The 19638-nt window shown below is 42.7% G+C and overlaps 2 protein-coding genes across 12 annotated transcripts in view; both read left to right on the top strand.

Annotated features, from left to right (window-relative positions):
- Positions 1-5942, top strand: part of CHD8 (chromodomain helicase DNA binding protein 8) — a 66603-nt gene extending 60661 nt beyond the window's left edge. For 8 of the 11 annotated variants that reach the window (XM_059706860.1, XM_059706887.1, XM_059706841.1 and 5 more), the window contains exons 33-38: positions 183-334; positions 609-911; positions 1606-1719; positions 1912-2091; positions 2484-2600; positions 4956-5942. In XM_059706860.1, coding sequence (XP_059562843.1) covers positions 183-334; positions 609-911; positions 1606-1719; positions 1912-2091; positions 2484-2600; positions 4956-5528 — 1439 coding nt within the window. In that variant the 3' untranslated portion in view covers positions 5529-5942. The remainder of the gene's footprint in view (positions 1-182; positions 335-608; positions 912-1605; positions 1720-1911; positions 2092-2483; positions 2601-4955) is intronic. The other 3 variants (XM_059706906.1, XM_059706896.1, XM_059706915.1) reach the window with 3 other exon arrangements.
- A 927-nt stretch (positions 5943-6869) lies between these two features.
- Positions 6870-19638, top strand: part of SUPT16H (SPT16 homolog, facilitates chromatin remodeling subunit) — a 47035-nt gene continuing 34266 nt past the window's right edge. Inside the window, exon 1 of the mRNA XM_059706988.1 lies at positions 6870-7159. Within this exon, the coding sequence (XP_059562971.1) occupies positions 7094-7159 (66 nt within the window). The 5' untranslated portion in view covers positions 6870-7093. The remainder of the gene's footprint in view (positions 7160-19638) is intronic.

Below are 19638 nucleotides of genomic sequence, written 5' to 3'. Positions count from 1 at the left end.
CCCCCATCTCTGCTCTTCCCCTTCTTTTCTAAATGCATCTTCTGAAAGAGATTCAGATTTTGATTTGATAGAATATCCAGAGATCTGTTATTCTCTGAGTCTTTATTTAAAAGTCTATATAATGCCATTCCTATTTAATCTTATTCTTTCATCTTTGCTCCCACATTCTGTATGATCTCTAGCTGCTGACAGGTCCCACTCAAAGCTCTATGATGAAGAGAGTCTCCTGTCCCTCACTATGTCTCAAGATGGATTCCCAAATGATGATGGAGAACAGATGACCCCTGAGCTTCTGCTGCTACAAGAAAGACAAAGAGCCTCTGAGTGGCCCAAGGTAATAGCCTCATTCCTGGACATGTAGAGTCTAGAAATATAGTGTAACATACAAGAAACAAGGAACGGATGGTTCTGATTTTCTTTGTGTTTAGTGCTACATGTTTTTTTATAAAACTCTTCTCAGTTGACTAAGGATTCTGATACTATTACTCCCTCCTTTCTGCCTTATGATTGTACCCATCTTGATAATGATGGCATTGTGATTATCACAAGATCACATAGCTAATACTCAGGCCCTAAAACCAGTGTTGACTTCTTTTTCCCCCACTCAGGATCGTGTCCTGATCAACCGTATTGACCTCGTCTGCCAGGCTGTACTCTCAGGGAAGTGGCCTTCTAGCCGCCGAAGTCAGGAAATGCTAACAGGAGGAATTTTGGGGCCAGGCAACCACTTGCTAGACAGTCCTTCATTGACTCCAGGAGAATATGGTGACTCTCCAGTCCCCACACCACGAAGTAGCAGTGCAGCTTCCATGGCAGAGGAGGAAGTGTCCGCAGTCACCACAGCAGCAGCTCAGTTCACCAAACTTCGCCGAGGCATGGATGAGAAGGAGTTTACAGTTCAGATCAAAGATGTAAGCTTATCATTTAGGTATTGGGAAGTGGGGAAGGAGGTTACAGTTCTTGCTAACTCCTTTCACTAAATTCATTTGGTTAGCTAACTTTAAAAATGAGAGGAGGAAAAGAAATTTTAGCTAGCCCAGCTGGTGTTGCTCAGTGGTTGATCATTGATCCATGAACCAAGAGGTCTCCAGTTCGATTCCTGGTCAGGGCACATGCTCAGGATTGCAAGCTCGATCCCCGGTAGAGGGTATGCAGGAGGCAGCCGACCAGTGATTCTCTCATCATTGATATTTCTATCCCTCTCTCCTTCTTCCTCTCTGAAATCAAGCAAAAGCCTATACATTTTGTTATATTTCTAGTTTCTACCTTTTGGTGCAATGGCCTTTTCACTATCATTGAGTCAGAAGATGACTCTACCCCAGGGGTCCTCAAACTACGGCCCGCGGGCCACATGCAAATACAAATATTGTATTTGTTCCCGTTTTGTTTTTTTACTTCAAAATAAGATGTGCAGTGTGCATAGGAATTTGTTCATAGTTTTTTTAAAACTATAGTCCGGCCCTCCAACAGTCTGAGGGATAGTGAACTGGCCCCCTGTTTAAAAAGTTTGAGGACCCCTGCTCTACCCCAAGTCCCCCAAAGCTTAACCCTTATTTTAAAAACATGTGCCATATGACATCTTGGGTTGGTGGGTTGTCTTACTAGGAGGAAGGATTGAAGCTAACATTCCAGAAGCACAAGTTGATGGCTAATGGAGTAATGGGAGATGGACATCCTCTGTTTCATAAGAAGAAGGGGAACAGAAAGAAGCTAGTTGAGGTGAGTGGTAGAGAAAGTCTTTAACAAGTTGATTAGATAAGAGCTTTTTATTCTCAGTAATGGTGAAGGCACTTGGGATTGAGGGACTAGAAGATATTAGAGTTATTTTATGGCTACCATTGGCTCTGCTCCCCCTCCCTTCCTGCCCCAAAGAAGAGTATGTGCTCATGGGGGTGGATTCTGGGTTTGCAGCTGGAGGTGGAGTGCATGGAAGAGCCTAATCACCTTGATGTGGACCTGGAGACTCGGATCCCTGTCATCAATAAGGTGGATGGTACTTTGCTGGTGGGTGAGGATGCCCCTCGCCGGGCTGAACTGGAGATGTGGTTACAGGGTCATCCAGAGTTCGCTGTCGATCCCCGATTTCTAGCGGTGAGTGGCAGTTCCATCCAGCAAGATTTAAAGTCATTCCCTTGATTTTTAAGAAGTGTGAGACAAAGGAAGCATGCCATATTATGTTGTTGTTTCTGCATCTTTAAAATAGGTGTAGTACCTACCAGTCATCCTACCTTACAGAGTTGTAAGGATCAAAAATAAAATAATGTTAAAGCACCTGTTAAATTGCTAGGCAAATATTTGCTATCAAATTATTATATAACCACCTAAAATTTCTGGAGAGATCTACTTCATTGCAGTTTTCCACTAGGAGTAATCTGTTTATCCATGCAATAAGCACTTACTGTCAAACTAGACACTAATACTTCAGTAATTACTCTAGAGCAGATTTTTACTCCTCTAGGATAACTGATGCTTTTCTATTGCAGTATATGGAGGATCGCAGAAAACAAAAGTGGCAGAGATGTAAAAAAAATAATAAGGTAGAATTGAACTGTTTGGGAATGGAACCAGTACAGACCCCCAACTCTAGGAATGGAAAAAAGGTAAGTGAGACTGAATTTACCGCTCTATTCCCACTAGATATGACTGGAGAAATTTAATGCTATTTATCTTTTTTCCAATGTGTGTCAGAGAAAATGTGTCTTCACCAATAAGGAAGCCAGAGTAATTTTATTGGTATTTTTATAGTCCTGATGGCATCGTTATCTCTAGAAAAGCATAAAATTCTAAAAACTAATTTCAGCACTTTAAGCATATTAAAATATAAGAATTAGTAAGATGTGTTAGAGCATTTAAAGCCTTATCCTACTCTTCTACTAAGGGGTTTTCGGCAAATCCTTTAACCTTTTCTTTTTGCACAGCCTGCCTGAAAAGAGAGGTTTGGACCACATAATTTCTAAAAGTTTTATGATTCTATATATTTTATTTTATTTAAATATATTTTATTGATTTTTTTACAGTGAGGAAGGGAGAGAGATAGAGAGTTAGAAACATCGATGGGAGAGAAACATTGATCAGCCGCCTCCTGCACATCTCCTACTGGGGATGTGCCCTCAACCCAGGTACATGCCCTTGACCGGAATCGAACCTGGGACCCTTCAGTCCACAGGCCGACGCTCTATCCACTGAGCCAAACCGGTTTCGGCAGATTCTATATATTTTAGAAGTGATTTGGTACCTACTAAGGAAAACAGTCGTGGGGTTTGGGTTGAGAATCACTAATAATATGCCAGTAATTCAGTAGGTTATTATTTAATAATTATTATGTGTTTTATCATGGTTACAGACCTTCTGGATTAAGTACTCATATCCTTTCCACCAACATAAAACTGAAAAAGTTTCTCTTGGCTGTGTTTTTCTTACTTTGGGTAGTAGTTGTATTTTTTTTAAATATATTGTTACTGATTTCAAGGAGGGAGAGAGGGACAGAAACATCATTGATGAGAGAGAGTCATCGATTGACTGCCTTCCACATGCCGAGCCTGACTGGGAATCGAACCATGACCTCCTATTTCATAGGTTGTTAACCACTGAGCCATGCTGGCCGGGCAATAGTTGTATTTTTTAAACAGATAAAAACCATGGTTTGGTTTGGTAAGCATTTATAATGGATTAGCACTTTTGCATACTCACTTTATTTAATCATTACTCATTTGATCATTTTACATCTTTTTACATAATTTCTCTTAAAATTTATTTCTAAATGAACAATATCTTTTGTATTTAACAAATACTTATAACATTATTTTGCATATAATATATATTATGAGGCTTATTTTATTTTGGTGAAAGTGTTGCATATAAATAGTTTCATATAAATATTTTGTTTCATATAAAATAAAGAATGTTTTCATTTTTCCTCTTAGTCTCCATGGGACCAAGTGGGCAATAGGCAGAATAGTTAATATGAGAGGCTGATGGCTAAAAGGCTGGTACCTTCTCTGTCTTGAATTTATCATTGTAGAGCAGCCTGTAAAAAAAACGACTTTTCTTCCTTTAATTCTAAAACTAGTGTTACCTCAACTACTTTTGCTACTTCTTTATAGTCTATTGATAACTCTAAGAAAGAAAGAATCATAGAAAATTATGACTAGTACAGAATTCTTAGATAGAATTGATCACTGTGTCTAGCACTACATACTTTATTATTGAAGTTTAGGTGCTGTTATAATATTTTAAAAGTCTTTACAAATAGAGTTTTGAGATGTTTGTAAGATAGAAAGGTATATTCTCATGTGAGATGGTAGGCTTAGATTGGGCAATGTCCAAAGACACAGATACCCATTGTCTGAATTCAGTGACTATTTACCCAGTATTATACATATGTCTAGCAAAGCAGAGGCATTAAAAGTAATAATTTCCAGCACCAGTGAACTTAACCAAAATTTAGAACATTTGAAAGAAGCTATTTAAAATTCAGCAGATACGTAAGTTTTTATCATTGTGAGAAATGTATTACATTTGGTGAGGAGCTAGCCACAATCTTTTTGGTGTTCTAGACATCCAAAAGTGTAACCTGACCTTCTCTTTGGTTTACCCACTCTGATCTGATGAAGGATAGTATCGTAAATATCAGTACAGTTGTGAGCACTTCACATGGTAAGATTGTGTGAACAAACTGCTGTCAGTAAAGTATACTGTACAAGTATTGATTCAGTGTCTTACTCAGACACCTCATTAACCAAGGTAAGCATTTGTGAAGTGGTTGGCCAGAGTAAAAGTACAATGTACTCCTGGGGAAAAAAGCAAAACTCTGGGCATGAGTGTCAGTATGAAATCTTTGATCTTAGCATCAGAATGCTTCAACCAACTACTTCCAGCATTTGCTCCTATAACTGTTTACTTTTGTTTCATTTTTTCCCCTTCTTTTTACTGTCTTTTTTTGTTCTTCCTCACAGAGTCACCATGCTGAAACTGTATTCAATCGGGTTTTGCCAGGGCCTATTGCACCAGACAACAGTAAGAAGCGAGCCCGTAGGATGCGACCAGACCTTTCTAAGATGATGGCCCTGATGCAGGGTGGAGGCACTGGCTCCCTGTCTCTGCACAATACCTTCCAGCACAGCAGTAGTGGTCTGCAGTCTGTGTCATCTCTGGGCCATAGCAGTGCTGCTTCTGCATCCTTGCCTTTTATGCCGTTTGTGATGGGTGGTGCAACATCATCCCCTCATGTAGACTCCAGCACCATGCTTCATCACCACCACCACCACCCCCACCCCCACCCCCACCATCATCACCATCACCATCCCGGCCTGAGAGCCACTGGTTATCCTTCTTCACCAGCCTCTACCACCTCTGGTACTGCCTTGAGGTTGCCATCACTGCAACCTGAGGACAATGAGGACGATGAGGATGAAGATGATGATGATGATTTATCTCAGGGCTATGATAGCTCAGAAAGGGACTTCTCACTCATTGATGATCCTATGATGCCAGCCAACTCAGACTCCAGCGAAGACGCGGATGACTGAAGCCTCAGCTTGGCCCCATTGCTTGGGTGGCTGCTGTATTTTCATTTACTCTGGCCCTTGGACTATGGAAAAATGGGAGGGGCAGGGGAGATGTGGGGAAACCCAAGACTCCCACTCGAGGAGGTGAAAGGAAAAAGAAAACTTATACCTAATTGCTTCCAAATTTGAGCGGATTGGGTGGGCAGGGGAACTCCTTAAATAATACACGACCACTTCCTCATTTCTGGGGAAGGAAAGGAGACTAGAGCAGCTGAGGTGCTCACCCCTCCCTAGAAACCTCCATTAACCACAGACTATGTAGCGCTGGCCCTAGCCTCTGGCAGAGCCTGTTCCTGGCTGAACTGTGGATACAGCGGGAGGGTCAGGAACTGTTACCTTCCTTCCCTTGGCATTAATAAATTTAAGTTAATCCTTTCCCACTCTTCCCTTGTTCTACATCTGCTCAAATCCAATATAAATATTAATTTTAAGTATTGCTGTTCATGATGGGTAATTTCAACACCACTTTCCGAAAGTCCATTACTGTTCATGCAGAGTTAAGTTGGATAGGGCAGTCATTTGTACTCCATGAAAGGTTATAGATAAGTGTAGGCTGTCCAGTTTGCTAAAGGCAAGGGGATTAAGCTAAATAGTAGGCAAAATGTTCCAGATTCAAACTCTAAGTTCTGAGAAGAGATGGAAGAATTTTGGCAAGAATCACGAAACTTTTGTTTCAAATTAAGTAACTGCTTTAGGGAAGCCTGAGTGGTGTCACTGAACTGCTGCAAGAGTTTGTCAGGACTTTGGGCCGGGTATGGGTTGAATCCTCTTAAGCCATTTGTTTCCTACAACCTTTCCCCAGCCATTCCAGCGCTCAGATGAAGCCTGGGCATTTCCCCCGCTTCCGTCCTTACCCATAACTGGTGTGGTAGTTTGATTGGGAGGATGAGCTCGCTCTCCCTGATTTGAGCTCTCCTCGTCTTCCTGGAGACCCTGACCCAGCGTCCTGACAGCGAAGATTTTTCCAGCCCCGGAGCAGCAGAGACGTTTGCTTCCCCACCATTTCTAGGAGCGGAACGTACCACTCCCACGCCAGATCCCGCTCTTTCTGCTTCCCCTTCCTTTGCCGATGGGCGGGGCCGTTCCGCCCGCGCGCGGCGGCTTGCGAGGGGCGGGGCCAGCGCGTCAGGCCTCCCGCCCCCTTAGCTTTCCCCAGCCGGCGCCTCGGCGAAAGCTCGGCGCTCCTGGGAACTGCGGCCCGGCGGGGAGTAAGGGCGGAGGCAGAGCGTCACGTGATGACGTCGACTAGCGTGCGGTTACTAAGTTAACAAAATCCCGCGAAAATCTAGACTTTGCACATTTTGTTGGTTTCCCCACACTTCCTTCTTCCTATTAACCTCCCAGGGGAGGATTTTTTTAAAAAAAGCAAAACCCAGTGCTGTCGGGACCCGGAAGCGGAAAGGGCATCTTTGAGGTCGACACTTCCGGGTCACTGGGAGAGTGCGGGATTCCGGGGCCGAGAGCGGGTGGTGGAGCCGGGACCTCGCGTGAATCTCGGGACCCGAGGAGGAGCGGCGTCTGTGGCTATGGCTGTGACTCTGGATAAAGATGCTTATTACCGGCGAGTGAAGAGACTGTACAGCAATTGGCGGGTGAGCTAGATCCCGTAATTTTCCCTAGGGAGCCCCTCTTTTACATCCCATAATAACCCCGTTTCTCGGCGCCCTTTTTTCCCTTTCCTTCGAGAAATCCCGGTTTCAGTGTCGCGCCCCTTTAGTTGCTCCAGGAGCATTCACCTCAGGCGGCCCCGAGCGCTGCCCCGTAACAGGGAATCCCCCGCAGTCACCCTGCGGCCACCACCATCTTCTCCGCGTGCCGGCCCGGGTCATGCATAACAGCCACCTCTCGTAGTTTCTTCCCGCCCTAGGAGAGGCTTGCATCATCATTCCCTCCCACTCCGTGACCACGTCTGGCCGCCCCCTCCTGCAGTGTTCACACACACCCACGCACTCGCTCTGTCCTTCGCGGACCAGAGTATTCTGCCCCGGTCCCGCCAGAATCTCAACGGTCTTCGTAAAGGATGGACAGAGGGGCGGGGAGGATGTGAATCGGGCACTTCGCGTGTATTCTTTGCGGGCCTTTTGCTACAGTTCAACAAACGCTGTTTACCTGCAACCGCCTCATGTTCTAGGCCCTGCCGTGGGTAACAGAAAACCTGCAGGCATTAGTAATACGAAAAACGATGTGATGCGTGAAACCTGATTAGTTTTCCCCCTTGGTAGAGTGTCCAGGGCACGTTTACAGAAAAGAGCTGTTGCAATTCCCAGTCTTTTAAAGATTGGGCAGTTTTGTTGCTTGAAAAACCTTCACTGTTAAAATTTATTCCTATGAAAGTAATTTGTCAGTTCAAACATTTGGTTGCATCCTGTGGTGCAGCCTGAGCTGTCTAGATTAAGTCTGGCCTCTGAACTCTGTCAACCAGGGAAGATAAGCTAATAAAGACTTTTAAAACCTGAAAAACGTCCTGGTAAAAAAATGTTCAGTTCTGATTTCAGCATTGTAAGTTGCCTTCCAAATTGATCCTCTACTAAAAACCAAACTATTAAAATTGATCATTTCCCTGCCATTCACATTAAAGGTTCCTGTGCATGTTTCTTCTTTTGAGGAGAAATGCATTAAGTAACTGAAAATAAAATGCACTAGATAATTGAAAATAAAATAAAATTAGATAATTTTCATAAAAGTTACATTTTATGAAAAGCAAAAATAAGGACTCTATGCTAGACAAGTCTTGAACATAAAATTTATTTTTAAACTTTTTTGTTGGTTTTTAACAAATGTCAACTTTTAAAATTTGAACATGATGCATGTTAGAAAAACTGTAAGGGTCCCGATATCTTTTAAAGATTAATACGTGTTAATGTGCTAGTAATAATCAAAAGCCCTTCTTTTCCCCCCTAGACCCTACAATCATATACCTTTGATGTGGAGGTTGTTTCTAGTCTGGGTAATTCAGACTTTATCAAATTATTCATCCTCTCGAAGCCGTTCATGAAAACAGATTAATTTAGACCTCACCGTTCCCCTATGTGATAATTAAATGCAAAGCATGAAACTAGGAAAAACTTGGGGCCTGAAGACAAATTGGCAAACTTAATCTCAAGTGATAGTCTTTAAATCCATGAAAGTTCACTTGTTGGCCCCCATTTTTTATTTCTCAAAAATAATTAAAATTTATGTTGGCCCTCCTATTTAGCTAATGACATCATTTGAAAGGGGGATTGTTAGATGTTGATAAGACCCTGGCATTATACAGTTGAGCCAAGTCATAAAAATTAATAGCAAAATTTATGGCTTATTATAAAATCTTATTCAAATTTACTTTCTTTTTTATAATTACATTTTAATAACTATGCTCAGAACCTACCTGTAGAATTTCTCTATGCACAGTCTTTCTAGTAGAGTGCTTTCATTCTGCTCTGCTTAAGCAGAGATCATAGTTTTTGGGATAATTTCCGATTGTTTATTCTCTTAGCTGTCCAGAAAGAGTGAAATATGTAGGTGCATGCTATATTTGGTTTGTTTGCACTTTTTCCTTTAAGAAAACTGGCATTGAAATAAGAGAAGAACTTGAAGTTAACTATATAACTCCCAAACCTGTGTTGTCAGCTCTCATCTTCAGACCTCTATTATGACAAAAACCAGAGGCCCAGTTCACGAAATTGTGCACGGGTGGGTCCGTAGGCCTGGCCGGCAATCAGGGCCTATCGGGGCCCAAAGGTTCCTGTAGGGTCGGGAGAGGAGGCAGTGGTCGCCGGGCCAGGCACAGAAGAAATGGACGCCCAACGCTAATCTGCTACCGTGCAGTTTCCCGCCTCCCCCACTCCTTCCCTCGCTGCCATTGTGGCAGGTGGGTGGCGGGCTGATCAGGGCCTGCCGGCCAGGGGAAGGAACAGGGCATGGGAAGTTGGCCGCTGGCCCTGAGGAGGGAGCTGGTCCTTGCCCCCCCTGGGAAAGGGGCCGCATCTGCAGCCACCCATCCCCAGTTTCCCGTTCCAGCCCAGGGCTCAGCCCTGGTCAGGCGATTGGGGCCTGCTGGCTGGGGGGAGGGACCACAGGAGGTTGGCTGGCTGGGGGAGGTTGGCTATGGGAGTGCACTGACCACCAGGGGGCAGCTCCTGCATTGAGCGTCTGCCCCCTGGTGGTCAATGTGTGTTATAGTGATCGGTTGTTTGGTTGTAACCGTCGCTTAGGCTTTTATATATATAGATAACAGAAGTTAGCTTGTCTTCCACATCCACTTTTTAGTCTTAGATACCTTTAAGCATAAGCCTTTCAGAACTGTGTGGTTGCACAAGCTAACACAAAGTAGATCAAACTCTCTTCAACTACATAGAATTGTAGAAAACCAGAAAGCTACAACTGCCCCCTCTCCTTTTTTAAAAAAAATAAAAGTGGGAGCTAATGTGGGTCCTAATTTGACCTATCTGCAAGTTGAGTTTGGGTTAGATATATATATTGTGAAGCTACTGCAAATAAGATATATTTCTTACTTAACAGATTTCATAACTTATGTCCTAAAGACAATTGCAGTGTTACACACTTTTAATTGAGTAGAAATTTTTAAAACATTAAATCTCATACCTGAGAAAATAGGCTCTGCCAAAAATCAAACAGGAGACCTTCATAGTGACTAGAACTTGTTTTATGACTCTGGGATGTTTGAGTCTAGTCCAGTCCTGCCTCTTATTTTAAAACTAGAGGCCAGTGCATGAATTTGTGCCCTGGTGGGATCCCTTAGCGTGGCCTGCAGGGATTGTGCATGTCCAACACCACCTGCTGCTCCCACTCATCCCGGCCCTGCTGCGCCTGCTGTGGGCTCGCGCCCAGTCAGTCCTGATCGGGAGAGGCTTGTGCCTCCGCAGTGGCACTCACCAGCCATGAGCCCTGCGCCTGGCGCCTGTCCCAAGGGGGGTGGGGGGCTGGAAAGCAATCAGCCCTCTGGGCGGGCATTGGGATGCCCATGCCAGCCCAGGATCCAGCTCTGTCCCGCTGACCTTCGCACTGGTTGTTGGGAGCCACCTGGCGGCCGCTTTCATATCATTTCTTATGGAGCATCTAGGGAGGGGAAGCAGCCATGGTGCCTGGAGGGCGGCGGTGCTGTAAGGATTGTGCCGGTGGCACTGGTCCATCGGTGCCTGGCCTGTTCAGAGATTGAACCTGCAGGACTACTGAAGGAGTGAGTGGCTGCCACCGGGCCGGTTGCTTAGGCTTTTATATATATCAATTAGACCTGCTACAAACAGAAAAGGTTTGCAGCACCATTGTATTTTTGCAATAGGAAACTCTGGATGTTAGTGGTAGGTCATGAGAGGGGCGATGGTCTTCTCCTCTGTCCTCTTATACTTACTAGGTCCTTATTCAGGGCTTCCCAACCATTTCATGATTGTAATTATTTTTAACCAAGTAATTGGATTAGTACTGCATGTGATACAAGGGGAGAGGTTCCCATCATTTTGCGATCTTGGGCCCTTTGAGAATTGAGGGATACAATATTCAGGTACAACTGTAATTCATTTGAGACCTGCCTGTTAGGACATCCTGTTATAAGTGAAACTGGACTTTAGTCATCTTCCTTTTATCCCAAAAGAATTCCGTAAAATGTCAAAATAGCAGCTGTTTTCTATTTTGAATATATATTTATTTGAGAGGGAGAAAGAAACATTGATGTGAGAAAAATCAATCAGCTGCCTACTGGGATCAAGCCTACAACCCAGGCATGTGCCCTGACCAGGAATCAAACAGGTGACCTTTTGGTTTATGGGATTAAGGACACTTAACCAACTGAACCACTCCTGCTGGGAAAACACCAGCTGTTTTCAAAAGGAATGCTGATCCAATGCATTAATTTATGTGACTCAACCTATCAGTATTGAGGCTCCAACCTTAAAAAGAAAATTTTTGCCCTTGGAGAAAACTAACCTGTAGTATCAGTGCTTCTCCTGAGTGCTGCTCCCTGGCTCTGCTGATTTTTTGTCATGGATAAATTTGTTTTGCTTCAGATTGCTTTCCAAGACTAGGCAGTTATCTCCTGTGACTTAAGAAATATAGGCAATTCCCATACTACTTTTTAAAAAAATATATTTTATTGATTTTTTTACAGAGAGGAAGGGAGAGGGTTAGAGAGTTAGAAACATCAATCAGCTGCCTTCTGCACACTCCCGACTGGATATGTGCACGCAACCAAGGTACATGCCCTTGACTGGAATCGATCCTGGGACCCTTGATTCTGCAGGCCGACACTCTATCCACTGAGCCAAACCGGTCAGGGCCCTATACCGCTTTCTCCCAGATAATGTTCATCTCAGTTCTTATGGTTCCTTTATCTCTGGAGGGAAATAGGGAAAGGTTTAAATAATGCTTTGGTCTCATAAAGAGGGATAAAAAAGGAAGTAAATGCCTGGACAGGTTGGGATTCGTTTATTCTTGCTTATTCAGCTTTTATAGTCTACTCTGTTATCTACTTTTTTATGTTTATTTTTTTATCCCTATTACCAAGTATAATTAGTGCCTGGCGTAGCGTAGGCATCCAGTGAACGATGGTGATTATTTCTGAGCTTACATGCCTCCCTTTCTTGGTTTGAAAAGATTTTTCCCAGGCTATACTTAGGATGACCAGAAGTCCTACCTTTCCTGAAGCTATCCACCTTCTGCCCCTGTGTAATTATTTTTGAAAATATATTTTTATTGATTTCAGAGAGAAAGGGAGAGGTAGAAAGACATAAAAATATCAAAGATGAGAGAGAATGATTGATCAGCTGCCCCCTGCACACCCCACCCTGGGGATGTGCCCTAGCCGGGAGTTGAACCATGACCTCATGGCTCGCAGGTCGATGCTCAACCACTGAGCCACGCCAGCTGAGCCCCTCTGTAATTATTAATGGTATACCATTGGTTTTTTTTTATTCTCAAAATTGTCTCCGTTCGGATGATAAATTATGTGGGTATCCCAGCTATCCCCAGAAACTTCAAAGTGTTTCCTCTTTTAATGCAATACCTAATTGGTTCAAAGGAAGGTAGTTGTTCATGTGCCCTGCAATATTTCCCCAACTTTTATCATTCAGATACTGCACAATTTTTGCTGGTTCCTAACCACCTATATTATTAACTTGCATTCTAAAAATTATTTTAATCAAGTAATACATAGGCTTGAAAAAAGCAAATAGTTTTAAAAGCCTTTTTAAAAAGTAACCCGCCCTTGCCGTTCTCAGCAGTTAGAGCATCATCCTGCAGGTCTTGGGTTCGATTCCCAGTCAAGGGCACATACCCAGGTTGCAGGTTCGACACCCCCCCAACCCCTCCTGCCCTAGTGGGAGCACATTCAGGAGGCAATCAGTCAGTGTCTTTCATTAATGTTTCTCTCTCCTCCCTTCCTCCCTCCCTCCCTTCTTCCTACTCTCTGAAAATCAGTAGATAAATATCCTTCAGTGAGGATTAACAACAACAAAAAAAGTTACCTGCCCCAGAAACAACCACTTTTAGTTCTCTTTCATATTTTGAACTAATATCTATATACTATTAGTTCTTGGTTTGTCTATTTTTCATGTTAACTGTTTTGGTAAATTAGGATTTAAATTTAATTTTTTATGCCATCACACCTATTTTAACTTTCCTCTACCTTCTGACACTTAAAATTTCTTCTTAATACATTGTTATTAAAGATTCTAAACATTCAGAAAGGTAAACGAATTCTACACTAAATACAGTAGGCCCACGTCGGAGACCTATTCCCACTGCACGAGGTAACGTGATCTTCACTGTAAGTCAGACCCACCTACATAGCACTTACGTCACTCACATGGAGCACATACACAGCAGTAATGAAGTGAAACAGTAAAAAAAACTTAAAAGAAAGATAACAATTCCTGACCTTTACTTGTGGTAAATAAATAATAAAAAACATAAAGCACATATGTACATACATCAAAATGGTGGAACTTTTTTTTTTATATATAAATAAATGGGAGATGGCGCTGTAACCATGAAACCATGAGACGACGTACATCGAGTCCAACGTAACCCAAGGACTGCCTGTACCCATATACAAACCACCATTGGGGGTGGGCAAACTTTTTGACTCGAGGGCCACAATGGGTTCTTAAACTGGACCGGAGGGCCGGAACAAAAGCATGGATGGAGTGTTTGTGTGAACTAATACAAATTCAAAGTAAACATCATTCCATAAAAGGGTACAGTCTTTTTTTTTTTTTTAGTTTTATTCATTTCAAACGGGCTGTAGTTTGCCCATGGCTGACTAGATTATACAATTAGCATTTTATTACACTCGCTTTATCTCACATTCACCCCTCTATAAGTTTTTTTTCATAATTTTTAATAAAATTAGTAGTCTGTTTACATAGTTAGTGCTCATGTAAATAGTTTCACTGGTGGGTGAAGTAACAGAACAGTTACCTTCCCTTTTCTGCTATGGTTTTTTTTTTTCCTGGGTTCATGATTGCCTCAATTTTTCTCCCTTTTTAAGTGTCCTCAGCCCTAATTTTCCTGTGAGCCTGTTATAATCTCATCAATCATTCTGAAATTCTTGCACTCTTCAGACATTTTATTAATTCTCTGTTTGTTTTTTAAGTACTACCACCACCACCTACCCCACCCTTCAACCTTACATTATACTGTTCTATATGGATAGGTTGCTCTCCAGGCCTATTGAACCTTGGGACTTCCCAATGTTGAGTGCCCTATATTCTATAGCCCATGTCTTGAGTTTTCTCTATTTTGTTAAGAGCATTTTCTCTAAGAGGTTCTTAAGAAAGGATACAGAAAATACGTATTTCTTGAGCCCTTGTATGTCTTAAAAGGTTTTGTCTCTACTTTTTGTTAATAATACAGTTCAGTGGGTATAAAATTTGAGGTTGAAAATCACTCAGGATTGTCAGAATTGAAGCTATTATTGTCAATCTTCAAGCTTACAGTATTTTGGGAAGGCTGATCTGATTCTATTCCCTGTCACAAAAATCAAAATGAGGCTCGGCTATATTCATCCATATAAAGAAAAAGGCAATACGAAACTGGAAGCTCTGCATGAATGGAGCCTCTCGACTTGGGGTTATTCTAGAGTGAATAGGCTGGCTCAGTCAATGGAGGACCCACAAATGTCAGTGTCTGAAGTGTTTTCTCTAAATTCAATGAAGATGCACAGAGAGAAAATCTTCTAATTCTTTTCCTTGGGCATTTTTTTCCCAATTGTCATTCAAAATGCAGACTTTTGTTTAATTCCCCAACATTTTGCACTTTCCTTCTGCTGGGCCTACTATCTGAGTCTAGAGCTTCCTGAGTTCATTTCTTCAGAGAATAAAGTAAGTCTTTTTGTGGAGAGATTAGGGATTGTGTCAGGATTTCCAAGAACTGGAGGGGTCCTTCTCTGACCAGACCTGTTTTTAGCCTTGAGCTCATCCATGTACAATATACCCTATCTCCATTCCTTGATACTTGGTGCCTCCTGAATCTGAGCCCCTTGGGGCTCTATGAGATATGCATATTTATCATCAGTATCGTCCCAGTGAGAATACTTGTCAAGCACTTAGGGTGTTGCTATCCCGGCTCTGCTTAGTCACTTAACCACTCTGTCCATTTCCTCTTCCAAAACAGTCTGACTTGGATGTGAAATGGAACAGACAGATTGGAAGGTGTCAGAATTTGGAGACAGAAAAGATTTGGTAGATGTTGAGAAGCTATGCATACCAGGGGGTCACTGCTGCAAGATAATTCATCTATAAAGAAGAGCATAGGGGTTGCAAGTCCAGATTTAACAAGGGCTCCAGTCTAAGTCCTGAAGACCAGCCTAAGCAGGAGAGAACAGGTTAGGAATTGGGGACCTTGTAAGCAGCACAAAATTGAGCCCCAACCCCCTCAAATAGCCAGGCTGGCATTTGTAGCTGGCTGTGGGGCCGGTCCAGGGGCAAGGGGCTGCTAAGCTAGCCTGGCACTTTAAAAACACACAAAAATAACTAGTCCCCTCCACTCCAGTATTTCAAAATGAATTCCAGATATTACTAAATCAAAATATTTTAGTATTGTATATAGCTTATCGTGTGAGTTTCACAAGAAGATTATTTAAAATCTCCCACAATTTCAGACTTTTCTTGTTTTTTGTTGTTATTGTTGTTAATCCTCACCCAAGAATGTTTTTCCATTGATTTTTAGAGTAGAAGGGAAGGGGGAGAGACAGAAACATCAATTGGTTGCCACCTGCACGTGCCTTGACCAGAATCGAACCTGGGACCCTTCAGTCCATGGGCTGACATGCTATCCACTGAGAAAACTGGTTGGGACCAATTTTAGACTTTTTAAATGTAATCTATATAAGGCATTTGTACTCCTCAAAGAGTTTGAAAATAAAAAGTACTCTTCTGGATTTTGCTGTAAAAATATTTGGTTTGATTGTAATCTTTTTCATTGAGTCACATTTTAAGAAAAATTTTATCCAAATTTGCTAGTATTATTTTTGATATCTTAAATTCTGGTGTTATTAAATTTTTTCTGGGGTTAGAGCTCATTCATTTTTATAAGGACTCAACCAAGAATATATGGTCAGAGCAACTGGTTCCAAGAGAAATTAGGATTCATCCTCTTACCTTTTTAAAAAAAAAAAAAATTTACACACACACACACACACACACACACACACACACACACACACACACACACTAGAGGCCCAGTGCATGAAATTCATGCACGGGTGTAGTCCCAAGGCCTGGCCAGAGATCGAAGCACAAGCGTCTGGCATGGAAGGGCAGGTCCCAGCTGACCTCTGGGCCCTGGGCTCCCAGGCCCCTGAATGCCCCCCTCTGCTGAGTCATTGTGCCCCTGCTGGGTTCCCTCAGTTCCTGGGAGCTCATCGCCATCTACCGGGCGATCAGGCCCTGCTTGCACCCACCTTGGCCTGGCACCGCCCACTCACCTGCTCCACCATCCTGCCATGGTCCCGCTCTTGTCAGGGCCCATTGGGACCAGCAGTGCCTCCACTGCCACCCACTGCCAGTGCTGTGTCGCCGACGCCTGCCATGTTCCATGCCGCCCTTGGTGGTCAGCACATTTCATTGCGAGAGGTCAAAGGGACAGTTTGCATGTTAGGCTTTTATTATATAGGATGTGTGTGTGTGTGTGTGTGTGTGTGTGTTTCTTTTTATTGATTTCAGAAAGGAAGGAGGAGGGAGAGAGAGATAGAAACATCAGTGATGAGAGAGAATCATTGATCAGCTGCCTCCTGCACGCCCCCCACTGGGGATCAAACCCACAACCCAGTCAAAAGCCCTGACTGGGAATTAAACCATGACCTCCTGGTTTATAGGTTGACACTCAACCACTGAATCATACCATCCAGACCATCCCCTTACCTTTTTTGATCAGCAGTGGAAAACTGCACATTTTACTAGTATATGAGTTGAAATCCTTGAGATTTTGGGGTTTGTTTTCTCTCAAAAAAAGCTGAATGTGTGGGTCTTTTTTTTTTTTCTCTGCCTACTTTTAATTGTACTTAGGTTCCTTTGGATGATTTTCCCATATTATTAATGATTAAGTCACATGATTATACTCTGTACACTTTAAAAAATGAATCACTGTGTCTTTTGAATTTTTGTACATGTTGATGCCTTTTTCTTTGTTGAAATTTTTGACTCAACTAAATATCAAAAAATACTAAAAAGGACTTTCTGTTTAATTTCAGTGGTGCTTTTTTATATCTAAAACACATGAGCATTATATATAGGGGAGTGACTGTTACTAATTTTGGGAGGTTATCAAGGTAGCAGTAATATTACACAATATCCATGTTTATTAACAAACTAGGGGCCCGGTGCACGAATTCATGCACGATGAAAGGAACTGTGGGCTGCGAGGTTGTGGTGGGCACAGGCAGGTCTCGGCCCATCCTCCGTGCCCACGCCATGGCCCCTGGTCTGTCTGCTGGCAGCCCCGCTCCCACGCACTGACGGCACTGGCCCCGCTTGCACCTGCTGACCCCACTGATGGCACAGCGATTGGGGCCAGCGCCAGTAGTGGGTGTGAGAGGCGGCTGCTGGCTCCGAACGCCCTTGAGGAGCAGGAGGAGGTGAAGAAGCCCTAAGGTGTGATCAGGGCCGGCAGCGGGTATGAGTGGGGCCAGTGCCAGCAGCAGGTGCGAGCACCAGGCAGGACCACAGTGCATGGGAGTAAAGAATTTTCAGTAACCACCAGAGGCTCGCCCCAGTGACAGCAACCAGTGACCCTCCTTGGTCTGGCACCCCTCGCTCACCTACTCCACCATCCCAACAAGGGCAACACCTGCCATTTTCTGCGTGCGCGCCCCCTGGTGGTCAGCGCATGTCATAGTGACCGGTTGTTCATTGTTCTGCCATTTGGTCTATTTGCATGTTAGGGTTTTATATAGATAGATTGGAGTGTACATAGCAAAAATTTGAGCAACCTGAAGGAAAACATTTTCTCACTGCAAATCAATGGGTGAATGAATACAGTTTCTGGTAACTTCTTTTAGTTATATGTTTTGTTGGATTATTTGGCAGCCATAACCCTTAAAATGTGGAAAAGAGTCTTAGTAGATGTTTTTCTTGACTTTACCAAGTCAAGAAGGTTTAACCTTATAACCCACAAACAATTACCAGTCCTTTGGGCTCATATTGCTGTCCAGAAGTGGTTAATAGTTAGAGGACTCACATGTAAACTCTAACTTCAAAACTTACTACAAAGCTGCAGTAGCCAAAACAATGTGGTACTAGTGTAAGGACAGACATGTAGATCAATGGAATAGAATTGAGAATCCAGAAATAAACCTTCACGTTTACATCATTTGATATTTGACAGTGGTGCCAAGACAGTTCAATGGGGAAAAAATAGTTTTTTCAACTTACGGTGCTGAAACAACTGCATATCCACATGCAACAGAATGAAGTTAAGACCCTTCCTCACACCATAAACAAAATCAACTGAAAATGAACCATAGATCTGAATATAAGCGCTAAACTATAAAACTACTATAGAAGAAAAGTATAGGTATGCCCTTGAGTTAGGTAAAGCCTTCTTAGATACGATATCAAAAGCATAAGAAGCCCTGGCCTGTTTTGCTCAGTGGTTAGATCATCGGCATGTGGACCGAAGGGTCCCAGGTTCAATTCTGGTCAAGGGCACATGCCTGGGTCGCAGGCTGGATCCCCACTAGGGGACATCCAGGAGGCGGCCGATCCATGATTCTCATCTATGATGTTTCTATCTCCCCTCTCCCTTCCTCTCTGAAATCAATAAAAATATATTTTTTTAAAAGCATAAGAAAATGCCCTGGCTGAGTTGCTCAGTTGTTAGAGCATCGTGCCATACACCTGGTCAGGGCGCACATACTTAGGTTGTGGTTTTGATTCCCAGTCAAGTACTAATGAGAGGCAACCGATCAATGTTTCTCCCCTTCTCTCTTTCCCTCTTCCTCCTCCTCCTTTCTCTCTCTCCCCCCCTCCCTCCTCCTCTCCCTCTTTCTAAAATGTATCCTCAGGTGAGGATTTTTTTTTAAAGCACAAGAAAATAATTTGGATTTCTCCAAAATTAAAAAATTTATGCTTCAAAGGGCAGCATTACAAAAGTGAAAAGAACCCACTGTGTTAAAAATTTGCAAATCATCTAATAAGAGACATCTCTAGCATATAAAAAGAACTCTTACAATTTATATATAATACAGTAATAACCCACTTACAGAACGGGCAAAGGATGTGAATAGGCACCTCTCCAAAAAAGGTATACAAATGGTCAGTAATCACATGAAAAGCTGCCCAACTCATTTGCCATTAGGGAAATGCAACTTAAAACTACAGTGAAATAGTACATCACATCTATTGGATGGCTGTAGTAAAAAAGACAGCAATATTAGTCAGTATGTGAAGAAATTGGAAATCCCATACATTGCTTGTTGGGAATGTAAAATGGTATAATCACTTTGGAAAATAGTCTGGTGGTTCCTTAAAAAGTTAAACAGTTACCATAAGACCCAGCAATTCCTCACCTAAGCATATACTCAGGAGAAATAGCTCCACATTAAAACTTACATGAATGTTCATAGCAGCATTATTTATAA

This window comes from Myotis daubentonii, chromosome 1, assembly GCF_963259705.1.
Source record: "Myotis daubentonii chromosome 1, mMyoDau2.1, whole genome shotgun sequence".
NCBI classification, from domain to species: Eukaryota; Metazoa; Chordata; class Mammalia; order Chiroptera; family Vespertilionidae; genus Myotis; species Myotis daubentonii.
The sequence above is the reverse complement of the archived record's forward strand: the minus strand, read 5'-3'. Positions and strand labels throughout refer to the sequence as shown.